This window comes from Conger conger, chromosome 12 (genome assembly GCF_963514075.1).
Source record: "Conger conger chromosome 12, fConCon1.1, whole genome shotgun sequence".
Classification (NCBI taxonomy): domain Eukaryota; kingdom Metazoa; phylum Chordata; class Actinopteri; order Anguilliformes; family Congridae; genus Conger; species Conger conger.
Window position 1 is genome coordinate 3,749,354 of NC_083771.1, and position 26,230 is coordinate 3,775,583.

A 26,230-nucleotide genomic window follows, 5' to 3' on the forward strand; every position below is an offset into this window, starting at 1 on the left:
TTAGAGTTTTTAGTGCTTTTGCCGTTTGCAATAAGTTCACTCTCCATAAATCTCCAATGAGCTCCAGTGTTTTGCTGAAAGGAACAGAATTAATTTGAATTCAGTTATTGTATTCAATGGATGTGCTTTACTAAATTTTTGTTCCCTGCAATTAAAAAACCAAAACTAAAATAAAAGAATTATGTTGTTCAATTTATAACCATAAATTTTAAAGATCTTATATAAATAGAAAAAAAAACATTATAAAAAAAAAAATTCAGGTATTATTTATAGTTATTAAAAAAATTAATGTGATGCAGTTTGTCGTTTTACACAACGTCCATCAAAAACAGGCAAAAAAGGAAATATCTGATTGAAATGAAAGCAAAACCTGAACAGCAAACTTGGGGGGAAAATGTCAGAGTAGATACAGTGCGTGCATTGAAAGCGCGCACTACGCGGGGTCACAGAGCCGCGCCATGCTTAGCCGTTGATTAATGTGTGATGCTGTGGTATCAGCTGGACCGGGCGGTCTGATCAGACTCTACAGCGGGGAGACGCACTGGACGCTCGCCCTAAATTCATTAGCGCACTTCGGGCTGAATGAGGACAGATCGTTAGCCGCTACACCCTCGCTCACCTTCAGCGAGACGCGTCGGCCGCGGGTCCTGTGATGTGATGTGGTTCTCCCGAGGGCCGCGGAGCCGTGGGCGAGCGCTGGTGCCCGCAGAGACGGCCCTGTACCTTCCCTCTCTTTTGTCCTGAGCTGGGGTTGACGCTAACGTCTTCTCTGCTCGGTTTGATGCTAACGTGCGCTAAACTAGCGCGTACTGCTCGCGTTCAAATGACACCCTCTCACTGTCCAATCCCGAAGGTTCGTACCGAACTCGCCAAACAGGCCTTTTATGTTCTCTGCCCCTACCGCCTGGAACCATTTGTAAAAAAAGATTTGCAGCTAAATGAGCTGATCCCAATTAGGAGAAAATGTAGTTAAGGGTTCGGAGGCGAAATCGATCAGAATTTGTAAATGCTTCCTTAGCTAGATTCTGTTTCCTCCTGTGATTGTGAGCTTCAACTGTATATTTTATTATATGTTTTTAGTGTTGATTTTATGTTGTCTGTAACACTGTTTTGCTGTTTTCTTGGCCAGGGCTCCCACGAAAAATAGATTTTGTAATCTCAATGGGATTTATCACCTGGTTAAAGAAAGGTTCAATTTAAAAAAATTAAAAACCAGTGGCTTTGCCTTTTCCTTTGGCATGGTAGCCTTTAAATGTTAGCACGTGGCTGCCGGCGCTAACGTTATTCAGCGAATGCTACGCTTAAGCAGGGCAAAGCCCTGACCTCTCCAAGTGTTCCCCGCACAACACTGAAAACCAACGTTTGCATATTATTTATTTTATTTCCTGGGCTTTTCATTGAGCAGATTCTGAGCAGTCATGTAGAGCCTCTCTTTAATTCTCAGGGTCAGTTTTGAGTGCTGGAGTACTTAAGCGCTCACATCCAACCGATACAAAGCCTCGACTTTATTATTTGAGCTGATTTATCAGAGTGCTTTAAAAATGCAGTGGGAAAAAAATCTATTTCTCTACTTGTAATATAATTGTCATTTCAGCTATGGTTTAGAATTTATTTCATTGAATTTTTATCGGTGTTCACTTCAAACTTTTAAGGCTATATGCTTTCAAAGCATACATTTTTCTGTTGAATAATTCCTTTACGCAGTAATTTAACAAACATTATTTAACTGGTGATTCAGCGTGCAGTATGAAGCCGTGCTGATGCTTGGCCAGGGGCGGAGATTTGGCAGGAACGTGGCGGCGCTGTGACCGGAGCGTCTCCCCGTCACCCCGGTTCTGAGGGGCGCCGGCTCGCCGCGAGGGCTCCGCGCTCTCGTGTAATTCGCCGTTTTTAGAAGCGGCAGAGATTGACAGGCCGCTCTGCTGAATGATGGCCTCCGCTGATGAGTCCGGGAGACGGAATTAACCCGCGCTGACCAGCGGTGGGCGCACAAGACGGGTTCAGCCACCTCTGGCTGTGCGGGGAGGGGGGTACGGGGGGGTTAGGGGGGGTAGAGTCAGCCCTGTGCACACCCCCCACCCCACCCCACAGCCCGTCCCCATGAAATAAATGGCACTGGCAGAGGACGGCAGGAAAAAGCCACTTCAGTTAAGAGAGCGCTACCGTTCACGCCGGGACGTGTCCGGAGCGTTCCGCGGGTGCGGGAGCGGCCGCTCGCCCGCGTGGCGTCAGGCCTTTGTCCGCGCGGAGCGGGGGAAAGTGGCGGCTTCGCCACGCACTCATTATCTTCCTGCAGCTGTTAATCTGCTTTTTTAACTGCCATTAGGGCCCGAGATGAGGTGTGGAGAACGGTTCATTATAATTTCTGACCTTGCCTTCTTTTACCGCACCGCTCCTGCTGTGGAAGAGTTTCCCTCTCCCCCCCCCCCTCTCTCTCTCTCTCTCTCCCCCTCTCTCTCTCTCTCTCTCTCTCTTTCTCTTTCTCCCCTTCCATCAGGCTTTCAGGCAATTAAACGTGGGGGATATTGGCATTCAGGCTCAGCGCAGCGCGTTCTGAAATTACCGCAACATCTGACCGGCTACTGCAATTAGACTGATGGAGCTTTGATTGAATTCAAATGGATGTAGAAGAGGGAACTTGGTGTGTAGTTCACTTCGACGTCTCGTCGCTCGGCAATGACTGGTGTCAACAGTTTAACGGCACCGATCTAATTGCTGGCCAATCCCTCCGACAGACCCGGATTCACAGAATATTCTGCCCTGGCGGTTACATGTGTTATTCGGGCAGAATATTTCATAATGTCAACAGTTATGTTACGGATTGGCTAGTAAAAGACTGGTTGGGCGTTAAATGATGTGGATTCTGTCGTGTGCTGTAGGTAAACCCCGTCCTGTGTTTGGCATGGCTCTTGGTCAGTGAGGTGTTTTGGGCCTTGAGCTGGAGGCTCACATCAGCAGTGTGTGGGGCTACTGTGCTGCAGAGTGTGGGTATAGGACACATGTATGTAGTGCATTAGTGCTGTACTCCAACTGAAGTATCGGGAGGACAGGGAGGAATGGAGATTCTGCGGAGGTGCCCATCTGGAGAGCTCCGTGATGACGTTGGAGATCCACGTGTAAACAAAAGCCAACTATAGAAACACGAGCTAAATATAAATAAGAGGTGAATTAACACGTTCAAACACCAGAGAAGAAGAAGAAGGAAAAAAACAGCTCCACAATGTTTTTGCAATGAAAGTGCGATTTGTGTCAGTTACACCAAGGAGAAAAAAAAACAAAAAAAACGATCTTGTGCCTGCTGGTTCCATTACTTTTCATTTGGGTGCCGGGCTATTATCTGATTTAAGAGGGCATTGTTATCGAAATGATTGTTTGTAATATCGCGCTTGTTATTATTGTGATTGTCATCGGCGTCATTGTCATTATCATTATGGTTATGGCGAGCGGCTCTAGGAGGAAGGCGGCCATTAGCGGCATAATCTTCTTCTATCTTTTTAAAGCCCGTCCGTTGGTCTCCTGGCGCTCGCCGGTTTGATCCTCCCAAGCTTAGCAGGAGAGCGTAGCGGTGCATTTGATCAGAGATTATGGCAGAGATCGCTTCAGGTTCGACCCCGGCTGAGCCCTGCCACTATCCGCGGGAGCGGTTCTCGAGGTATTTAACGTGTCATTAGGAGGCAGCTTACAAGCGGGGCCGTATCTTTACCGAACGCGGAGCGTGTGTGTCGGGGGGGGGGGGGGAGGCTGGATTACCCTTACGCCGAGCGACGCTCCATCACCGAAGCGGTCGTACTGTACTGTACGCGTGTTGTGCGGAGAAGCCCAGGAATACACAGTCGAGGAGTGCTAGCGTAGCCGCGCTCCTGAGCGGCGTGTTCTTGGCGTGTTCCCGGCGTGTCTGCCCGGTAATCATCATCATCGCGCAGGGGAGAGGAGAGGAGCAGAGCGGCGGGCGAGGGGGTCCGTGGGCACGTGCGGGCTGATGTGCCAGACATTTTGACAGAGCAAGAAAAGGCACATTATGCCAAGCTCCCGGGCCTCCATTTTGAGGTTAGAGGTAAAAGCGAGAAAAAAACAAAAAAAACTATACAAAAAAAAAAAAATAACTGCTTTACACACGTTCCGGAAAAAAGTATAAGACGTGGTTGAGAGAGAGAAGCCGGTGGAGAAACCCAAACTGTAGCCAAACACCTTAATTGTGATGCATTTCTTGATTCTCTCTCTTCCATTGTCGGCACTGCTCCGGTGCCATATGGTCTACCATGGAACATTTAACTTGTCAGACATAATGGATTGTTCTGGAAGCAGATTTTCGCTTTGAGCGCTCCGCTTCTCCCTCTCTCTCTCGTATTTTCGGTCGGGGGCTGCGGGCTGCGGGATGAAGGATCGCGATGAGATCGCGCCCAAGAGTTGCACACTTGATTCCCCTCAAGACAGTGACCTATTTGCCACCAAACTTTGCCCGCGTAGAGAGGCATTATCCCAGTCGCTGGCCCTCGCAGAGAGCCTGTCACTATCATTTAAGTCCTGTGAAATTAATAGATTGTGCGGCTAATTCAGATATCTTGTGCATCGGAATGCGGCTGCAATTCGGCACTGAAAAACAAAAAGATAGTCACCCCAACTCCCCCCCCGACCCAGACTTCAGTGCCAAGGCTCTTTGTGCACCATGTTCTTGTTTTTCTGTTCTCCGACAGTGCATACGCTAAACTAAATAAAAGTGTTCAGTTTTACAACCTGTCAATGTCTGATCATATAAATACTTTTTCATGACCTAATGTTGGCAAATTAACTCTGCACATTTGAATTTCATCAAAATTTCATCAGACCGTCTGAATTGGAGTCATGAAACTTTTATTTCTTATTTCCTACAGGCAGTGATTTCCGAATGTCACATGAGAACGGTTACTTTACATTTGTAATGCAATGTAATGAGAATGGGTACTTTGGATTTTAGACTCCCTGTCACAAGTTCGTATGTCTATGGTTTCCGTTCAAGATCTGAAAGTGGGATGAGTTAGCTGTCGTGGACAAAACGGTCTGTGTTTTTTAAAATGTAGGAATATGTTTTTCAGATTACAGTTGGTAATTCCCCTCACAATGCTGCTGTCTGCCTCCACTTCCCAGAATGCACTATTAAATCCGGATAGAGACGTGGCTGGAGAAAAAAAAAAAAAATCATTCTGGAGGTTGACTAATTTGTTACAGAACCACAGATTAGCCTGTTTATGGCTTAATTAAAAAGAGTATTAAAATTAAGTGCTGACCAATATTGATTTCTGTGTTAGAGCGCTGGCATATAGCGCATTGATGAAATTGCAGTTGAATCATACTTTATGCCCAGAGTGGAATAGCCTTTTGGATCCATCACTTCTGATACAGGGACATGTAGCCATCTCATTCAGCTCTCCTGGAGCCTGCGTTTTCTTTTTAACACTTTCCAGGGCCGCACATTCTGATGTAGAAAAGCCAGCCTCTAGATTTAGGCTGCTCGACAATCACCAGCCACCGTTTCTGGTGCACACCTCAATTTTATGTGAGCGAAGCAAAGCAAAGCCATTCTTCTATTTGTTTGTATTCATTCCACTCTGACTTCCATTTTGTATATGGGCGACTTTCAAATTACACTGTCTCGTTATCTCACGTTTCAAAGGCTGCCGGTTTCAGCCGAGACTCAAAATGGACCCGAATCTGGCCCAGGAATTCAGCAATTTACTCTTTATTTCCCCGCCGCGGTAGAACAGACGAAAAAGGATTAGGCGACCATCACTTTGAAAGGGAATTTCATTGGGGGGAGGTTGGCTTGTCGTTTTAAAAAGAGTGAGAAGGGGCGGATGCGTGATGCATGGCGGAATGGCAGATCCGAATGTATGTTTCGACGACCATCAAAAGAGCACGTTTAAAAAACTGACAAAAACTGACGCGGACAGAGGAGGCTGTGTCGCTCTCCCGAACCGGTGGCCGGTTGGCATTCAGGCCAAGTCGAGTGACGAACCATCTCGCCGTGCGATTAGTCTGATCAGTGCTGGCTGTCCAGCCTCTGAACCAGGAGGGGGGCCAGGATGAGAACGCTCCTACCGCCATTGCTCCTCACCCCTAAAATCCCTCCCCCGTGGAACGCCTTCGTCCCTTCGTCCCACGGACGTGAGGAAGAGGAGGACCAGCCCTCCGGCTCAAGCATCCTGGACCCACCAGCACCGCGCAACGTCTCCCTACACGCGTGACGTCCCGCGGCTCTGCCTCCCGTTTCACCCCGAACGGCCTGCGAAGCCTTTGTAGTTCCCGTTCCTGGAATCCGGGACCGGGTCCCTGGGGGGCGGGGGGGAGACGCACCTGGACCGGCACGGGCGTCTCTGAGGTCGTCGACGGCCGCCTCGTCTCTTCCAGCCTCTCCGTTCCTGCACAGCAGCTGCAGCCCCCCCCCCCCTTCTCCCACCACCCGCCCCCCCCTCCATCTCCAGCTGTTTCTGACGGATCACCTGCTCTCCCAGTACAGAGCCACCACAGCCCTCCTCGGCGAACGCTCCGTAATTATGTTTGGGGGTGGGGGTATAGGGGGGGGGGGGGAGGCTGGGATCCAGTACAGACTCTCTGGGTATTTGCATATCTCATCACAACCAGGAAAAGCTTTTGGTTGGACCAGCATTTCTCTGTCATAGTAATCGTGCCGGTGCCTGTATCTCATTTCAGCGTGTGGGGTATGTTGGCCGACCAAGGTGTGTCTGTCTTTCCCTGAGTTTAATTTTCCCTGAGCTGGTTTTTTTCAGTGAACTTGAACATTAAGCTGTAATACGATTAGACTCAACGTGTTAGAATTCTGCTGAAACTGTTCTTCCTTTGGTTTTGTTTAGGATGTAATCCTTTAAGCGTTTCTAGTTTGATGGTGCTAAGCCACCGGAGACATGACTTGAAGCTGGCTGCTGCCTGCTCAGGAACCTGCATTTGGCTGTGCAAAGAGAGCTTTACCTCATCCCAGAATGTCAACGTCGGTGTCATGGGATGGCAGAGATATCTACTACTACATGCTTTCAAGGCATGACATGACAGTGCTCATTTGATCTCGATCAGTGCCAAGTCCCAACTCCCAACAAGGTCCTTAACAAGGCCAAGCACGACTCTCAACAGCATCTTTTCCGGTGCCAAGTGAAACTGCTAACGAAATCCTCAACAATGCCAAGTGCAAGTCCTGACACGAGTCTTGAAGGAAGCCAAGTGTAACTCCTGGTGCCATGAATGGGAATCTTTGGGAAGAGGTGAGAGGAGTGTCCCAAACGTTCCATGTAATATGCATGACCACGAAGGAGCGATGCAGTATTCATGCGGCCTGCGAGTCGTCCTTTCGTCTGCAGAGCCGGGAGTCCGTGCGACATCAGCCGCGGACCACGAGATGACTCTGTACTCGACCGCGTCTCACAGTCAGTCAGCCAGTCAGAAACATCGGGCAGCGCATGCAGACGGGTGAGCGCTTTCATTACGACGCAAGTCATAGGTGTGACGCGGATTCTGTGATTTTTGCCTCTGTTCTGCGACTTTTACCCATTTCTTCAATTTCCTCAGTTTTTGGTGCTTTCTATGATTTTTTCTGGATGATATCTCAACCTTAACTTTGCCTATTGGGTTATTACTATAGGCGTTTACATTTTAACAATATTAACAAATGCTGGGAAGTGCAAAAATACAGATTATGGAATGCGCTGGGATGAAGATCCCTGTCCTGGTCAGTTGTTGTGGTCAGTTGTTGTGGTCAGGTGTTGTGGTCAGTTGTTGTGGTCAGACGTTGTGATCAATTGTTGTGGTCAGATGTTGTGGTCAGGTGTTGTGATCAGGTGTTGTGGTCAGTTGTTGTGGTCAGACGTTGTGATCAATTGTTGTGGTCAGATGTTGTGATTAGTTGTTGTGGTCAGATGTTGTGATTAGTTGTTGTGGTCAGACGTTGTGATCAATTGTTGTGGTCAGATGTTGTGATTAGTTGTTGTGGTCAGATGTTGTGATTAGTTGTTGTGGTCAGACGTTGTGATTAGTTGTTGTGGTCAGACGTTGTGATTAGTTGTTGTGGTCAGACGTTGTGATTAGTTGTTGTGGTCAGACGTTGTGATTAGTTGTTGTGATCAGGTGTTGTGGTCAGTTGTTGTGGTCAGTTGTTGTGGTCAGGTGTTGTGGTCAGTTGTTGTGGTCAGGTGTTTTGATCAGGTGTTGTGGTCAGTTGTTGTGGTCAGGTGTTTTGATCAGGTGTTTTGATCAGGTGTTGTGGTCAGTTGTTGTGGTCAGGTGTTTTGATCAGGTGTTGTGGTCAGTTGTTGTGGTCAGTTGTTGTGGTCAGTTGTTGTGGTCAGACGTTGTGATTAGTTGTTGTGATTGAGAATATTCAGAAATGAGGCCCTCCATCAAAGACTATGGCGCTAAAAGCTAGCCGTGCACAATGTTGTAGGGGGCGACATTAGCTTGGGAGTTATGAGTGGTCGCCTGGCAGTCGGAAGGTTGCTGGGTGTGTTGAGGTGTCCCTGAGCAGGACACCTAACCCCCAGTTGCTCCCGGCGTGCTGGTGGGTGCCTTGCATGGCAGCCTATCGCCGTTGGTGTGTGAATGAATGGATGAATGAGATGCATCACTCGTAAAGCGCTTTTATCCAAAGCACTATGTAAATGCAGTCCATTTACCATTTGTATACCAAAACAAATTTGAAAGAAATAAAAACAGACGCAGGGTAAGCATGTTTTTTTAAATGGATAGAGTTTGAGCGTGCTCTATTTTAAAGCGTGTTATGTTAAATTAAAGGCAAAACAGTGATGGACCAAGATAAGCAATTAAATGCACCGGCCTATCAGTGCATTTTACACATAGGCCATTTGTTCCTAGATGCTGGTTACTGCCCGTTCTACGCCTGTAGCGTAGTGGTTAAGGTAAATGACTGGGACACGCAAGGTCGGTGGTTCTAATCCCAGTGTAGCCACAATAAGATCCGCACAGCCGTTGGGCCCTTGAGCAAGGCCCTTAACCCTGCATTGCTCTAGGGGAGGATTGTCTCCTGCTTAGTCTAATCAACTGTACGTCGCTCTGGATAAGAGCGTCTGCCAAATGCCAATAATGTAATGTAATTTTTGTATTTTGTATTTTTTTTTACTTCAACCACTTGTTACTGTTGCGTGTGTTATTTCAATTATTGTTTCCTACTGCTGCACATGAGATTTATTCATTAATTTAATGAATAAACCTTTTTTTAACTCCACGATTATGATTTCTTCTCCTTTTTTCAGTTTTTTTTTTCTGTGATTTTCAACTTTGCTGTGACAGCTGTGGGACTTGAGTCAGTATTGTTTGTGTTGTTCTGTGCTATTTTCTGTGACGCCCAGCCTTCGCTATGTTTGTGTTGTTCTGTGCTATTTTCTGTGACGCCCAGCCTTCGCTATGTTTGTGTTGTTCTGTGCTATTTTCTGTGACGCCCAGCCTTCGCTATGTTTGTGTTGTTCTGTGCTATTTTTCGTATCACTAGCCTCTTCAACAAGGGGGCAGTTTGGACTTGGCAGCTTTTAAAATTCAACATTTCACATAAATTATTTTTACGCCCTGCTTCCTAGCTAATATACATCGTATGATTAACGCAAGGATGGGAATTAACTGCGGTCAAGTTCACTGTTGATGGATGATGGACAAAGGCATGAAACTCGGGTCCTAATTGCACCAGCTCTCGACAGAGCCTGTGGTATAATTGCCTCCATTTCGCTCGAAGATAGTTCGATAAAACAGGTGCTGCAGCGTCTTCTGCCATTGTCTAGTAAGAACACAGCTGATAACAACAGCACAATTTTTCCAAATTCCAAATATTTTTTCAATATTCCATCCTTCTTCAGTTGAACGGGGTGATGGAAGCTAGGTTGAATGTGTGACTGCCAAGGCCGTCGCTACACCAGGAATAGCATCTGTGAAAGTGAAGAGGCATCTACTGGCGCTGTATGAATACGACACGGGGAATGACGGACGTGTCCCTACGCTGAGGAGCAGGAACGAGGTGGCCTCTCCCAGAGAGAGAGAGTGAGGTGACCTCACCCAGAGAGAGAGAGTGAGGTGACCTCACCCAGAGAGAGAGAGTGAGGTGACCTCACCCAGAGAGAGAGAGTGAGGTGACCTCACCCAGAGAGAGAGAGTGAGGTGACCTCACCCAGAGAGAGAGAGTGAGGTGACCTCACCCAGAGAGAGAGAGTGAGGTGACCTCACCCAGAGAGAGAGAGTGAGGTGACCTCACCCAGAGAGAGAGAGTGAGGTGACCTCACCCAGAGAGAGAGAGTGAGGTGGCCTCATCCAGAGAGAGAGAGTGAGGTGACCTCATTCAGAGAGAGAGAGTGAGGTGACCTCATTCAGAGAGAGAGAGTGAGGTGACCTCACCCAGAGAGAGAGAGTGAGGTGACCTCACCCAGAGAGAGAGAGTGAGGTGAACTCACCCAGAGAGAGAGAGTGAGGTGACCTCACCCAGAGAGAGAGAGTGAGGTGACCTCACCCAGAGAGAGAGAGTGAGGTGACCTCACCCAGAGAGAGAGAGTGAGGTGGCCTCATCCAGAGAGAGAGAGTGAGGTGACCTCATTCAGAGAGAGAGAGTGAGGTGACCTCATTCAGAGAGAGAGAGTGAGGTGACCTCACCCAGAGAGAGAGAGTGAGGTGACCTCACCCAGAGAGAGAGAGTGAGGTGAACTCACCCAGAGAGAGAGAGTGAGGTGACCTCACCCAGAGAGAGAGAGTGAGGTGACCTCACCCAGAGAGAGAGAGTGAGGTGACCTCACCCAGAGAGAGAGAGTGAGGTGACCTCACCCAGAGAGAGAGAGTGAGGTGACCTCACCCAGAGAGAGAGAGTGAGGTGACCTCACCCAGAGAGAGAGAGTGAGGTGGCCTCATCCAGAGAGAGAGAGTGAGGTGGCCTCATTCAGAGAGAGAGAGTGAGGTGACCTCACCCAGAGAGAGAGAGTGAGGTGACCTCACCCAGAGAGAGAGAGTGAGGTGACCTCACCCAGAGAGAGAGAGTGAGGTGGCCTCATCCAGCCGACCAGCTTTCAGCAACTTGACAGGACGTAATGAGCGGAAATCCTAACCGGGTTTCCACCGCGACCTCTGACCCCCACCTCCCCTAGGCGAAGCCCCCGGACAGGAGCACATTCCACTTTCGTCACCTGTTCCCCCGTTTTTAGTGGCCGGCCCTCCGGCCCCGACGAGGCTGCCCATCTACACAGGGACTTTCCCCCACACACGAGGCCTCCTCTGTGGTCACCCACCTCCAGTCCCCCAATGCTGGGGTCTGAGGAGGGGGGGGGAGACGGTTTTTGTTGGGTTCCCTGCGGGGGGGGGTTGGTGCTGGGCATTCCACCGGCTGCACCCCGGCACAAACGCCAAGCGGCAGCTGTTCGTCTCCGTCTCTCCTCACCTCTCATGGAAACCTTTGTGAAGCTCCCGTGGCATGCCAGACACGGCTCCCAACAACAAACACTTCATTCACACGAAAAGGCCCATGACTCTAAGCGGCCCGGGCTCAGTTAGAAAATGCCCCCGTTCACATTTTACACTCGGTTTGTAAAGACCCGTTTTTGCTTGAAACCAAGAATCCAGCAGTTCGTCAAAATCTGATACCTTGAGATCGCCCAAAGAATTAGACAAAACACACTTCACTAGGAGGAGCGTAGGCTTGGAGAAGGGAATAACACTTCCTGCTGCAGTTTTCCAGGGAGCACTAGGGAACTTCCAAATGGGAAAAAATACACAACAAAAAAAATAATCGTCTGTATCTAGCAAACCCAATTGCCCCTATATTTATACCACGGCTGCTATTGAATGGTCTGTGCAATAAAACAATGAAGAAAGTGATTTGTGGGATTACAGTTGAAGGGTGTGGAGGCGCTGTATCGCGGACGTGGTGTGTGGCGAGTGCTGAGTGCTGGAGGTCGATCTGGCAGAGGTCACATGTCTACAGGAAGGAAGATTAGCCCCGTTGCCCCTCAGACAGGATGGGGGCCCCGTGGCCCCCCAGGCCCCTTCCGCTGGGACTGTAGGGGCCCGGGCAGGACAGCCCTCTATAAGGGCCCCTTTTACCCCGGCTGATGGGTGGGAGGGGCAATTAGGGCAATGGACTCTGGATCGCGGGGTGGTACGATGCAGGCGGTCTCGTCAGTGAGGTCCAGACTCCCATCCGTGTCTCGGGCCAGATAAATGCGTTATGTACACTGTACCAATGTGAGGAATTAAAGGACAGTCTAGGTAGTAATGTAGCATTGACTTAATGTTATATAACGGTGGAACAACAGTTCCTTTTAACCTAATTTAGCATGAAATGGAAGATAATTGGGTGTTGGGTATGCATATTTTAACATAACTGCTTTTTGTTCAGTAATTTCTAATGTGATAATCAGATTTCTGGTCAATTGTACATTTATAGAAAACTAAATTCACATTCCAGTTGTTGCAATGTTTTAATTACCGTATATTGTCTGTTAGCTTATTGAAATGTTTTTTATTTTTTTTATTTTATGCTTATTTGCTTTTTCAAAAATTGAAGCACATGCATTTAATTTAGTTTTAGTTTCATTTATATAATTTCAAATATATATTTGGGGAGTTATGGAAAATATACACATTAATATTAACCAAATACTGAATCAATTCATTTCGAATTACAATTCTTAGCATTGTAAATACACTTGAAAACATTTGTGTTCAAACATAATAGGCCTAAACTCTATGGCAGTTTATTGGTGAATACAACACACTGTATTAGGTTCTTAGTGGGAAGGCCTAATACATAGTTGCAATTGCAGTTCGTAGATAAATGAAAGAAGCTATTTTGACATGAACGATCGCATAAAGGAAAGATACTTTTTGTTGACTTTCAATTCAACCCTTCTAATGTTATTTTGTTTTGGTTTGGTAGTCATCCAGTGTTCCCGTTTTGAAATGGAAACAAAAAATACAACGTCGTTTAGGTTCTGAGAAAATATAGCATTATGTTCTCATAGCTATGTGCATGGAGGATTCACTGTCGTGTGGTGTTGTATACCCTGTGAAACCTGGCACTGGGTCTCCAGTGGGTGCAAGTTGCGATTTGGGACATTTAAAGACAATGAGTACTGTGCCCCTGGTTTGTTTTTGTTCCCCGAGATCTTTCGGCAGGATGTGAACAAATAATGCATTTGGTCAGCCAAGGCACAGGCCCACCCGAGTTTCAGAGGGGCGAGGTGGATTTCGCCGTTACCCTGGCCGTTATTCAGTTAACGTTCTCTGGGCGCTCCTGTAAATGGTTAAAAGCTTAGAGTCAGAACAGCTAAATGTCAACTGAGCTACTGAGTTTGTCAGTCTTTAGAATCTTTAATGAACTAATTTGAGGGAATGCCCGTTCTGACCGGCGCTGAGAGGTGAACGTTAAGCGGGCAGACGCACAACGTTTAAAGCACGAGAGCTTCATTAAATGACTAAAGATTATCAATGTTTGTTATTTTTACACTCTGAGAATGGTTTCTTTTAGACCACTGACATACTATATGAAGAAAAGAGACACTCCTCATGCCACTTAGTTTAGTTAAAGTCTTCAGACAGTCATTTGGATTGTCTAAGAAAAAAAATTGAACCCAATGGAATGTGATATGGACTCCTCCCAGAGTGGTTGCATTTGGGTGAAGGTATTTATGTCAATACATTTTTTTTTTTTTCCTTTTCAATTTATTTGCAAGCCAGTCCCTTTTGACTTGATTGCTGGATTTTTTAAACATTTGGCTGTCAGTTCCCCTAGCAAGGAGAGACATGTTCAAAATGAATGTTAAGTACATCTAAATGCATTTTGTGAACAATAAGGTGGCCTCATCCTTTAGCATTACAATGTGCAACCGAATCGTATGAGCTACGACTTGCATCTTCTCTTTGTGTTGAGAACAGCTAAGTGAGATCAATAATGGCTTTCCCAGGATTTTGGGGTTCCAGTCATCCTGGATGTTGTTTTCGGGATTTTTGTATGTTATTTTGTTCTTACAGGAACATAATCGAGGGCATTGTTGATTTGTTTAGGTTTTAGCATGTGTGTGTCTCCAACAGGCATTGTGTTTCAGGTATTGTGGAATCATAACCCAAATCCCCCAGCACAAAGAGAATGAATGCAAAAAATAAAAAGAATTTAAAATTACCTTGTAAGTGACTGAAATATATAAATAGAAATCTGTGGAGGGCAGGAGTTCACAAAAAAACGAAAAAACAAAGAGTATATTTGAAGTATGACCATTCATAACACCACTGCGGACCATAAATATGCCAGGGCAAAAAACAGAACAAAACACCAAAACCAGACCATGGTACTCCATGCAGCAAAAAAAAAAAAGAAAAAAGATTTTCGCTCTAATGCCATCCTTATGCGTCTTTTAGTAGTTTTAGCCATAGGGCTTGGCAGTGCCACCGTTGTCATCGTGCCAAAGAAAAATCTGCAGTGCCTGCCGCATTTCAGTGAGGGAGGTTTGTCTGAAACAAACACACATGCACACAAAACAGCGCGCCGCGATACGGGCAGCTTTCCTTCGCCTTTATGGTTAAAAACAAATCCGCAGGGGTTCGGAGGTTCGTTTTTTGGCTCGGAAACCAAAAGATTTTCAAAGCGAAACGACTTGCTATACTGCCTTATATCTACGGGAGAAAAAAAAGGCACAAAGGCATGGCTCTCTGCATGCCATGTAAACAGGGTGTGTGCCACCCTTAGCAGGTAGACAACGGTATGCCTGTTCTTTGTGTATTTACCTTTGTCTTCATATCAGTATATTTGTTTTAATTGTTGTCTATGTGTGTTTGTTGGGTTTTTTTATTATTGATTTCTGGATAGGGGAGGGTGGTTGGGTGGGGGTTAGATAATGAAGGCTCTTTTGCATTGGGGAGCCTGCCTAGAATGTAATCAAGCGCATTCAAAAGAACTTAACAAGTGCACAGCTCCCGTAAGGCTTATGTTGAATTTAAATTTTCTGGAATTTTCTACCAGCTATGACCTATCAATAGCAACAGCGCCGATCGGCAAACAAGATCGATAGATGCGGTGGCTAACAAGAACAGAAGGCTCTGTGTGTTTCGCCCTACCTTTTTCCTTTTTTTTTCATTTATTCATTTATCTTTTGATTTATTCAGCTATCCTCGTGCCAAGGAATTGACAATTCTGCCAGGGATTTTCAGTTGGGTGCCCGTCGACCAATGTGTAAAATGAATTTTGAATGCAGAATTAGCTGCTTTCGAAGAGAAACAATGTTTTGGGCTCGCTGTTTTTTGTTTTTGTTTTTTGTTTTTTGTTTTTTTTTTACATTTTTTATATTGAATGTTTTGAAGCCAGCTCCCTATGGCTACAGTGGCTTTCCTTTAGTACCTTTCAGAGTTCTTTCGGAGTTCTGGAAGGGTGCCCATTGATGTCATGGAAACACTTGAATTACTAAGAATGATTCATGTCTATGCAGTTTGCCCGTCCTCCCCCACATAAAACAGGAATAGATTTTTTTAACCCTTCGTTCCTGCTTGCTGTCATGTCTCCCCACAGTGACGGCTCCACATGCACTTATATTTTTCAGACGCATCCAAATTGAAAACAAAGCCAATGACAAAGCACCTCATTGTAACCGTTGTGTTCCCTCAAAACACAAAATGTTATTGATCATTTTCAAAAGAATCCACAGTATGCCTCTCCCAGGTCCTCTGCACGTTCTTCATCGCGTTCTGAATAAACAGTCCCCATACCTGCTTTACAAAAAAAAAAAAAAGGCAAAGGAACAAGTCGAAAATCAAGCGTCAGTCGCTGACCTGGCAGTGAATTTGGTCTGGATCTGGTACGATACAAAAAGAGAGGGATATATCCTGTGAAATAGGCTAGCGCGGCCCTTTAAAAGCGCACTTGGCACACACTGGCAGTGCCAGTCCCTGCCCGGCCTGCCCCTCCCCCTTACCCCTGACCTTGACCAATCTGCTTCTTTTTGTCATTTGTCACCCTCGTGCCAGTTTCACTTCAGCATAGACGTGGGAGCTTGCCAAAGTGTTCTGGCCTGACTTCCAAAAACGGTTCTTTTATCCATTTTATCCACCTCATAATTTAAATACATTTGTATTTTTAAACATTTTAAAAATATATTAAATATAGTATTGTTTTCATTCAACTCCTGGTTCATTTATTCTTTCCTGCCAGGCATTTTTTCCTTTCCTGTTGGGTGTGAGGTTCACTGTATTGTCATGTAAAATTTGAGTTGTGCTTTAAAGAGTCGTTCACACACCGTACATGGATGCACTTGTCTTTTTGTTATACTGTACAGTATACTGTATTCTGCATTTATACACAATGAATGCCGGCACAAAGCAGGACATGATAGTTGCATTGGGAGCGAGTCACAGTTGTGAGCTACTTCAGAAACTTGTAAAATAATAGTAAAACCACAATTTTATTTTCATAAAAGATCAATGTTTTCAGTGTATTTTTTTCAGCAGTATTTTTGCAGAGAGAACAGAAAATACAACGTTGTATATGTTTATTTGGAATGATTTCTCTTGAGCGTCATTGCATTTGACATGTATTTTGATATAAGTAAGGTTAAACGGGCATGTCTGACTTATCTGAGAAGAACAGATGACAGAGAAGTTTTCCTCCTTTTTCTTTATGCAAGGCTTTATATAAACAAACAAACCTAGACATACCCACTTTCTGTTACAGTATAAAAGCTTTTAAATCACTGGTGTATTTTTTTTACAATTAGCCAGCACTTAACCGGTCTGATTTATTTCCCCTATGGCTCTATTCACAGCTTAGATTTTTCTGTATTTTTTCATTATTATTATTAGCATTATTATTATTATTATTTAACAATCTTACCAGTTGAAAGCTTTTCCAGGGTAAAAGAACTTGACATTTCAATTCTATTCCTGGATGAATATCAGTTTTCATAATTAAGCATAAGGCTATTGCTACCACTGCTCCTACCCCTTCTGCTCATGCTATGTTTATTATTATTAATAATTTACAACCATTTTCATAGGATTTTTTTTTTCATTTCAATTGTTAACATAAATAAAATGGCGTCATGTTTGTAAAAATTAGTGTTAAATTATATTTACTAGCATGAATGTTTGACAGTTGTGAAATCTGTTGTGCCATTGCAAAAAAATAGTGTTTTGTAAAGTCTTAATTATGTTCTAGGGCCGGTCCTTGAACATGGAACATGTCATGAACATAGATACATTATTACGCATTATTCTTAAGTACAATGTATTACCTTCAGATTTGTAAACGTGTACTATCATTTGGAAATATGTGTATGAACTATATTCATTAATATATACATCTGATCAATAGAATTCTTTCCGATGTGAGAGGAATGGGTTTTGGGGTTTGTCAGCAGTGGTGCAGTACGCAGTGATTGACTGGAGAGGCTGTGGATGTGTAGTGTCTTGGCTGTGGCGCAGACTTGCAGAAGAGCCGCCTGTCCCTGGGTAAAGACGCCACACAATCCCCCTTCGCACCTAGGGCGACTGCGGGGGACAGGCAGATCAAATATTTAATGGGATTAAAAAGGAAGAAAGCCCATGTTGAGGGGCAAGTTGGAGGCATTCCATATTTGTTTTCCTGTTGAAAAAAAGAAGAAGAAAAAAACATTTGCAGCTTAATTTTCTGAAGAAATTGCCTGTCATGAGACATCATTTTGAAATTATTATTCATTATGGAACCTGTCATTCACCGTGTTCAGGAAGTTTGGGGTCCTCTTGTCAGTTTTTCACCGTGTCTGTGGGAAGTTTGGGTCCCTCTGTCATGTTCTCACCGTGTCTGTGGGAAGTTTGGGTCCCTCTGTCAGTTTTTCTCCGTGTCTGTGGGATGTTTGGGTCCCTCTGTCACGTTCTCACCGTGTCTGTGGGAAGTGCAGACGACTTGGCTGGTTTCTGTCACTCATCGTTTACGTATTTGTATTGTAGTTGGAAAAATTGTGTTTTTCCAATTTTGGAGATTAATAATGGAATGGCTTTACGTTTGAACCGAAAGGCAGAAAGTAACGCGCGTTCTGTATCCAGGCTGGACTTTTTTTCCCTTCTTCTTTCTGTCCTGTGATGTGTTTAATCAAGTGGTTCATTAAGGCCTCCCATAATAGCCTATCAGAGCTGGTTCCTAAACTCCAAATGACTCAGTCTGGCAAGATCTCACCATCACGCCTGAGCAGTGGCACATTGCAAGGGGGTGGGGGGTATCTTTTGTCCGGGTGAGAGAGGAGAAAGACCAGAATATCAATCTAGCTACACATGCATTCTGTATGACGATATACCGTAGGCTATAGCTAACTTTTACAAAACGGGAAAAAAAAAATCGTATCATTAATTTATTATTATTAATTTACTGTATTATCTCTGCCTAATTCTTTTAGTGCAAAGTCATACCGAACCCGCAAACTTACAGCGATGTCTGCGACGTGTAAGTCTTGACGAGAGACTTCATTAGCTCCTTGTGCAGAAGACATACGTCCCTCACAAAGGACGTAACTCAGCTCCCGGGGTGATATTACTGTCCAGGGTGTGCTTATGTTCTCACTAATCTGTGCACTGTATAACAGCATGGGCTGAAACTGAGCTGGGTGACAGGAAGCTGTAGTTCTCTATGCTAAAACAAAATGTTTGTACAGTAAGGGACAATGACATATTCTTTCTTATTTGGCTCTGTACTCTGTTAGATCCAACAATTCACATGTGGTTAAAGTGCAGTGCAGATTTTGACATAAAGTGCAGATTGTCCACTTTTATTAAATTATTTTTTATACATTTTGGTTTCGCCATGTAGAAATTACAGCATGTTTGGTGAAGACCTGTTAATGGAAGTCAAGGTAGCGATTATGAGTGAGAAATAAGAACAGTCAGAGGCATAGGCCAAATAATAGGCTTACCAATCAATAGTGGTGATAATATATATTTCCCCATATATTTGTCCAGGCATGTGTTGATTAACTGTCGCCAGTCAAAAGCAATCTCTGGGCTTATCGTCACTGACAAAGGGCTTCTCAATCACTGACCGCAAGCCACAACAAACTATTACACCGAGCGAAACTCTGATGTGGTGTCAGTTCTGAAGTGTGCCACTGAATTAGTATTTTCCGCCGCATACAGCGAGAGCCTTTATTCAAAGGCCTGAATTAGCGCTGAAAGCATACTGGGATGGAATTATTTTATGAAGCATATTTATTTATTTCTGAATGAGTTCGGCTCGCAGGGACAGTGTCCTTGTTCGACACACCTCGAGCTTCTGCTGTCAAGGTCAGCGAACGGCCTGTTAGATCCGCTGTGTTTGCCATGGACACACCTTCTCATGATGTCATTCCTTGCCATGCACAGTAGGCTGTGTACACGCGTTTATTCTATGGCTTTTTAATGCCTTTCCGTCCTGCGCCTGGGCATCTGCTTTCAGTGCGCGAGCGTTTGCAACATCTCCGCTCATCTGTCCAATCCTTCCTATGGCCCCCTGCTTGTAATGTCGTTAATTTTCATTTCCTGCCCTCCGGTATGGTGAAGGAGCAGGGATTCTGCGTTCCGGGCGGAGGAACGACACACACGACGCGGCACTTTGACTGAAACCTCATAAGAAAAAATAAATCCCAAAGAAAGTTATAGAGCAACTTGGCTTTGCCCCCATTCTGCAATATTTCTCCATTCCCTTGACTGTATAAGTGATGCATTTGCTGTTCTCATCCAAATGGAGTGAAGTTCTTTTGTTTATCACACGACTAAAGGTCCAGGTGTCGATTTGGATGAGCACTTTGTTAGTTTATAAATGACACTTAAAAAAAAAAAAAAAAAATCTAATCAAATTTGGCTCCGTTTAAATGCTTGTGGATAAGCTTGTCAGCAAATTATGCATGCAGGCATTTTTTGTTGATAAACCATGTTCTAAGCATTATAATCGTTATACTTACGGCTGCAGTGAAAACAAATATTTGATGTTGGAGCTACAGCCCCCGAGATGCACTGTGCTTATTGCCCTCGTGCTGTTAGAAAGTACAGCTGCGAGGAGCTGGGTGTTCAGGCTGAACTGCTCCCTGACTCTGCTGCGGGAGAGGGCGAAAAGAGGGATCTGTCTTCGGGTGGCTGAGGGAGGGAGAGGGAGAGGGGGCGGGGGCGGGGGCGTTGTTGAGAGCTAAAGAGTGTGAGACTGTGTGTCCTGCTGGCTTGCGTGGATGGAGGAGGGGAAAATAACCAACCTGCTCTGACCGTGGCGTTTGACGGTTGAGACCATGGTCCTCTATGCTTCTATACGCTCCCATCCGTGTTTTGAGGGAATCGCTTTCCAGCCTGGCCTAATAAGTACACTAGTAATTTGTTATTTAGCGGATGCCTTTATGCAAAGCGACTTACAGTTGATTAGACTAAGCAGGTGACAGTCCACCCTGAAGCAATGCAGGGTTAAGGGCCTTGTTCAAGGGCCCAGCAGCTGTGTGGATCGGGGTTTGAACCACCATCCTTCTGAGTCCCAGTTGTGTACCTTAGCCAACCCCAAGGACCTCAAGAGCATCTGCCAGCTCTGCTTCCCTATTCAGAGGTCTGCTTAAATCACCTCTTTCTTATAAATACATTGTTGATACTGAAATGTATTGCAGGGATAATATTAGAGTTGGTTTCTGATCACGGTGAATGAGTCATTTGTAGCAGGTGGCTTTTTGCGAGAGACTACATTACCGTGATCATGTCCCTAAATTGAAAAAAACAGCAAATTAATATCTTTTCTAAGGTGCAAACACATCTGGTCGACTGCCAGTGGTAGTTCAACATAGTAAAATTCAAGGTGGGAAGTTGAAGTTCAGTTTGTTTTTCTTGGTTACAGAATTTTATTAAAAGTGTTCAAGTGTGATATTCTTTGATGCGTGGTGGATATCCACTCCCATGCCAGTGTTTACACAGTTTTACAGTGTTTTACCGTGTTATACAACATATTCAGTTGGTTTTGCAAGTTATATTTATCAGTACCTCACGCTCTTCCTCGTTTGATGTGATATTATTCATTTTCTGAAAATATGTTGTCTTTTTATGTGTTATTTGTTTTATATCATCATAGGGATTTTTGTCCCTTTAGAAAGTAGCTAGTTGCCTCCATAACTGAAGTGAATTTGTGATGACACAGACACACGGGGTGTATGTGACCCATTCTATCATAGCCAGTCATAAGTTGCGACAGCCAATTTCACATAAATCGATGTTTATGTAAAAAATGTTCATTTTTGGCTGTTTTAGGCTTTTGTTTTGTAGAACAATATCTTGGCTTCATAATCTGCATGTTTTAATGCCAACTTCAGAGTAAAAAAACTGTCTAAGCTTTTGAAACAAAGTGAAAGTAACATTGGAGTTGTGCATTGTTTGGAGGCTAGCCAGCTTGTCACCGTTCACCAGTCACAAACAACCACATCAGCTGCGTTTGTGGCTACATGTTAATGTATTTGCTTTCATGGTCTGTATGTCTTAATGTCAAGATTAAATGTTCAGAGTGAAAATATAGTTTATAAGGGTTTATACATAAGATGTCAAGTTATAGCCCTGGAGTTTCGTTAGCCCAGTGTCTGTAGTCTCCCAGCCTCACATAACTCTTACGATGAAGCTTTTAAAAAAAAACATGGTTTGGTGGCACACAAAATGAAATGGGACACAACTCCCTTGATATCCAGAGTAGAGAGGTAGCTTTGGTATCATTAGACAGCTTACATTCTCTTCCTATTAGTTTCTAAAACTCTAAATATGTTTTGGGGTCAATATGAATTTTGACGGAGCAGGTCACATAAGTAGGTGTCCTGCACCAGAAGTGGAAAGTCCAGGGGTGGGTGGGGGCAGAGGGGGCAGGAAGTCCTGCCCTGTGGTTCTTCCACCAATTAAGTCAGCCAGCTGATTGGGGGCGAAACAACAGGGATGAATATTACGTTCTGAGCCTGGATCTTACACTTCTGTCTGGCAGGTTTTGTTCAAAGGCATCATCGTGGCGCCAGTACTGATGGGTTCCTGAAGACCCGAACTCGCAGACAGGCCTAGATACTGTGATGAATTACCGCAACGTCTCCTTAGTCGTGTTTTGAAGTCGTAGCGGTGATAAAATCATCTTTGCCCTTTTCCTTACTGGAAAGGTAGACTCGATCAGAGGCTCGTTTTTCATCACCTCTTCGGCACGTAAGATCAGCACCGTTCCTGTAGATCTCAGCCACTTCCCTCCCTCACCGCCAAAAATGTCATCCTATGAAAATGTGTTAAAAAAACAGGGGCGTAAAAGTGAAATATTTCATTGAGCTCATGTTCTTCTCCGTTTCCCCCGCGCAGGTAAAGGGGAGAGGGCATCCTACGCCTACGGAAGAGAATCCAGCTTACACGGGTGTCACCAGGTAAGCAGAGCCTCAGGGCGAGCAGCCTAATTAGCAGCACTAGCGCTTCCTTATTGCAGGAGTGCCACACTTTCCAGGTCAGTTTGCACTGTGGACTCAGCAAAGGCGAGCAGTCAGGGGTTCGTTTGTGCTGTTTCACGGAGTACGTTGTGGGCTTTGTGGGTTTGAAGAACTGCCCTAATAATCGCGTGCCGAAAGAGGAGTCGCCGGGGGGACTCGATTCGGTGTGGGATTCTTCTGTTTTTACGTTAAGTGTAAAAGTTTAATGCAAGGCTTTCGGGCCGGTGTGGGTATGACAGAGGCTTGCTTCAATGCCTCACGGTGGAGCGCATAGATGTGAAGTAGAAACTTGGCGAGTGTGTTTGTGGTCCCAGCTCTGGCTACAGGTGAGAGTTATTCTGCTGTGACGGTCTGACAGCCTTACCAGTCTTAATTCAGTTATGTGGTCCTCTCTTTACTTTATGGACCATGGACAAATATTGAAAGTATTTCAAACATACTTACTTTAAAAAATATATTTATTGGTTTGGGTCTGGTCATAACTTATGCTTGGGAATATTACAAATTGTAATCTTATTATTTTCAGGTCTATCCAAACCAGTAATGCAGTATTGGTTTGGATAATACTCTATAAATAGTGCACTCATTGATTCATGTTCATTGAAACAGCATCTATTTGTGCAGGGCTGTAACTGTTTGCAAAAGCAGTAGGAACAGTTTGCTACCTTGCCAGAAATGCTGTAATTATGTCCAAGATTCTACACAGATGATAAATTCCATCAGTATCCAAACTGGACATTTTTACAGAAATACAGTCTCAAATATTATTCTTTTTAGGCCCTTCATAATAGTAGTAATAATAATAAACATACCTAATAAGAATAATATGTTTGTCTTGCTAAATAACAAGCAGGTATTTTGATAGATACGCAACACAAATTACAAAGGCAAGCAAAATAGCAGAGATGTAGGCTAGATAAAACATCACCTCTGGCAAAAACTAGTCTGAACTTGTTTGCTTACCATATTGGGTGCAGTACAAATGGATGCCCAAACCGTTAATTATGTATTGTATAAAACCATTTGGTGGTTCAATAAAAGTGGTTTAGTTAGTACCTGTAGTGACAACCTATTTCAGGTGTCAGTTGAAAATGAATAGTATTAACATATGTATTTCATTTCATGGCTGAAAATCCTAACATTAATACCCAGGTGATTTTGTTCATATGCTGTATCTTTGGCCCTCCAAGTGCAGAAATCCCAGCAGAGCACAACAGTGTGTGAGGACACGGAGTCGCTCGCTCGGTCGCTGTTGTTCTAGGGCACTCGCTGTCCTTATTTCCTTGGTTTGCAATGCTGTGCAGAACAACCTGCATTGCAGTTTTATAATCGCAAGGCCTTTGTCATACAGGCACCTTTCCCATTTTACTTTTCCGGTCCCATTCATTATTTTCCTATTCCTCCTGACACTACCTGCAGCAAATTAGGGCCGAACCAGGTAAGTCAGCACATTATGTAATTACACTGATGGCTTATACTGTTTTCTGACATCATGTCGAAACTCGCTGTAAACGGTTGTGTTTTTGTGGACGTCACCCCAAAAGTTTGTGTGGATGAATGGCGGTTCTGTTTAAGTGCATCGCATCATGATTTTCATGAGTGAACGACTTTGGTCATGCTTGAGAAACTGGAACAATACTAAGAGCAGTTCAGGCAATGATTTAGAAGCAATTACAAGTTCCCAGTGGCTGTATTTCAACCACTGAGCTCCGGGAGATGGCAAAACGAAAATGAGTGATATTTTATGGATGAAAATAGTGTTTTGAATGTCACTAACCTTGAACATGTTTGTTTTACAACAAAAGAATCATGTATGAGTGGGTGGAAAATCAAACCTCACAGGAGTCGTTAACTTCACACATACCGATAACCTAAAGACTACATTAAATCATTTAGTGTGTAACAGTAAGAAAAACAGTTATAGTCACAAGCAGTAGCGTCTTGCGGGCTCAAAATTGGTGGGCCGTAAAACTTTCCTTTAATCTAATCATCGATCTTAACCTGTTTTCTTTCATTTTCAGTGATTGACAAACATGCCGACGATCTGAGTAATCAGTCGGAAATTAACACGCAGCTTCTTCACATCATGATAAATAAATGATAAATACAATTTTATACAAACTATTTTAATCACTAAGCAGTGGTGGAGACTTCTCCTGATGTCCCTTGAGTATCAATACAAAGATTAAATCACAATACTCAGATATATATAATCAGATATAGCCAATTCTCCCCAATTAGGCAGTTTAGTAGCATGGGCATGTATTTATTATTATGAAATTGTGCACATTTTATCAACATTTGCAGACATGTAGACTTCTTTCTCCACACTCACACTCGGGGAAAATAGACTGGAGTGGAAAAGATCTGCAATGCATAGATTGTAAACACACTTGAAGCGCAGGTTCAAAAATAACTTTTGGACCAACACTACTTCCTTGTTCCTCTTCCATCTTCTGCATTTCATTCTTCTTCTTTATTTTTAATAACGGATGTTTTGGAGTCTTGCTCAGATCATCACCATGGAAACAAACTCATCGCTCATTCATCAGGTAGGATATCGAAAAGAATAGTTAGCTAAGGATTTGCCAAGTAAACCATGTCTAACTATCTCAGATGACATTATCACAGTCGCCTTATGCAAACTGCAACAGTTACCCACAAAGTTGTTCGCCAGGTTACCAAGACGCCAGATGTTAAAAACTGTGAGTACCACGGTCCACTGAGGTACTTAGTCGCCATCCCCTTAGATTTCATTGAAGAGCAAGCAAAGATTGTGTGGAAATTACTGAGTGGGCCTCAGCCATGGCCACAGCTGCTGCTGCAGGGATCTGTAGCATTGCCACTTACATTGGCTCTGGGCTGTGAGGTTGCAGAATAAATCAATAGTAGCAACATACATGAGTGGCAATGTCTGTATTATGTCTGGATTATCATGTAAATATATACTTATTCTATATTTTATTTATATTATATATCTATATTTTAACTATATGAAATCCTCATTCTTCTGGGTACCTTGCATTGTTTCTGTAGCCTGGTACCCTGTCTCAGTATCTACTCTCAGTGCTCGAAATAACAGTTGTCAACATCACCTTCCCACAGTTTTACACACTCTTCTTCATAAAGGCTGTGTTGCTCTGAGGTGGCCCAAACACAGTGGTGTATTTTATAAAAGGAGTCTAAGAGAGAACTTTTATTTTGCATGTCACTAAAAAAAGCCATGGAGAGCCCCCCCCCCCTTTCGTTTTTACAAGATGAAGTTTGAAGGCCAAGGGGTCTTGTCATTTATGAAAAATTATCTGCCTTTGAAATTAATCTTTTTTGACAGCTGACATGACAAAGCCGTCAAAGATGTGTGTGATTGACAACAACACGGGGTGTGATTTTAAAAAGAAAGGGGTAAAAAAACAGAAGAAAAGTAAAACGCCGTCGCCTTGCTGCTGAGGTCCTGCGGGGGGGGGGATCTGGGAGCCTTGCGAGCCAGTCCTCCTGCGTTCTGAGCTCTTCCATCCTTCAGCCCGCCCTCCCGCCTCTGCCGCTGTTCCCAGCCCCGGTCCTCTCCTCTTTTCAGTCCTCTCACATCGTTTCTCAAACTGTGCTCCTGCTCGTCTCTTCATCCTTCTCCAACACCGGTCGAACGCACATCTCTCGCTCTGGACATGCCTGTCTCCGCTGCCAGAGTGTGGCATCTGGCAGGTGCGGGTACAGGTGATTCCACAGGCCGTTTGTGAAGGAACCGGGTGGTCGGGATGGGAATTCTGGGGCCGATATCCATAGTCCATATTTGACTGCAGGATTTTTGGCTGATGCCG

The 26,230-nt window shown here is 44.4% G+C and overlaps 1 protein-coding gene across 4 annotated transcripts in view; it reads left to right on the top strand.

The window, feature by feature from the left end:
* The window catches only part of LOC133141643 (transcription factor 4-like), a 193,406-nt gene that overhangs the window by 62,660 nt on the left and 104,516 nt on the right, over window positions 1-26,230 (top strand). For all 4 annotated transcript variants that reach the window (XM_061262212.1, XM_061262211.1, XM_061262213.1 and 1 more), the window contains one exon: window positions 22,294-22,355. In XM_061262212.1, coding sequence (XP_061118196.1) covers window positions 22,294-22,355 — 62 coding nt within the window. The remainder of the gene's footprint in view (window positions 1-22,293; window positions 22,356-26,230) is intronic.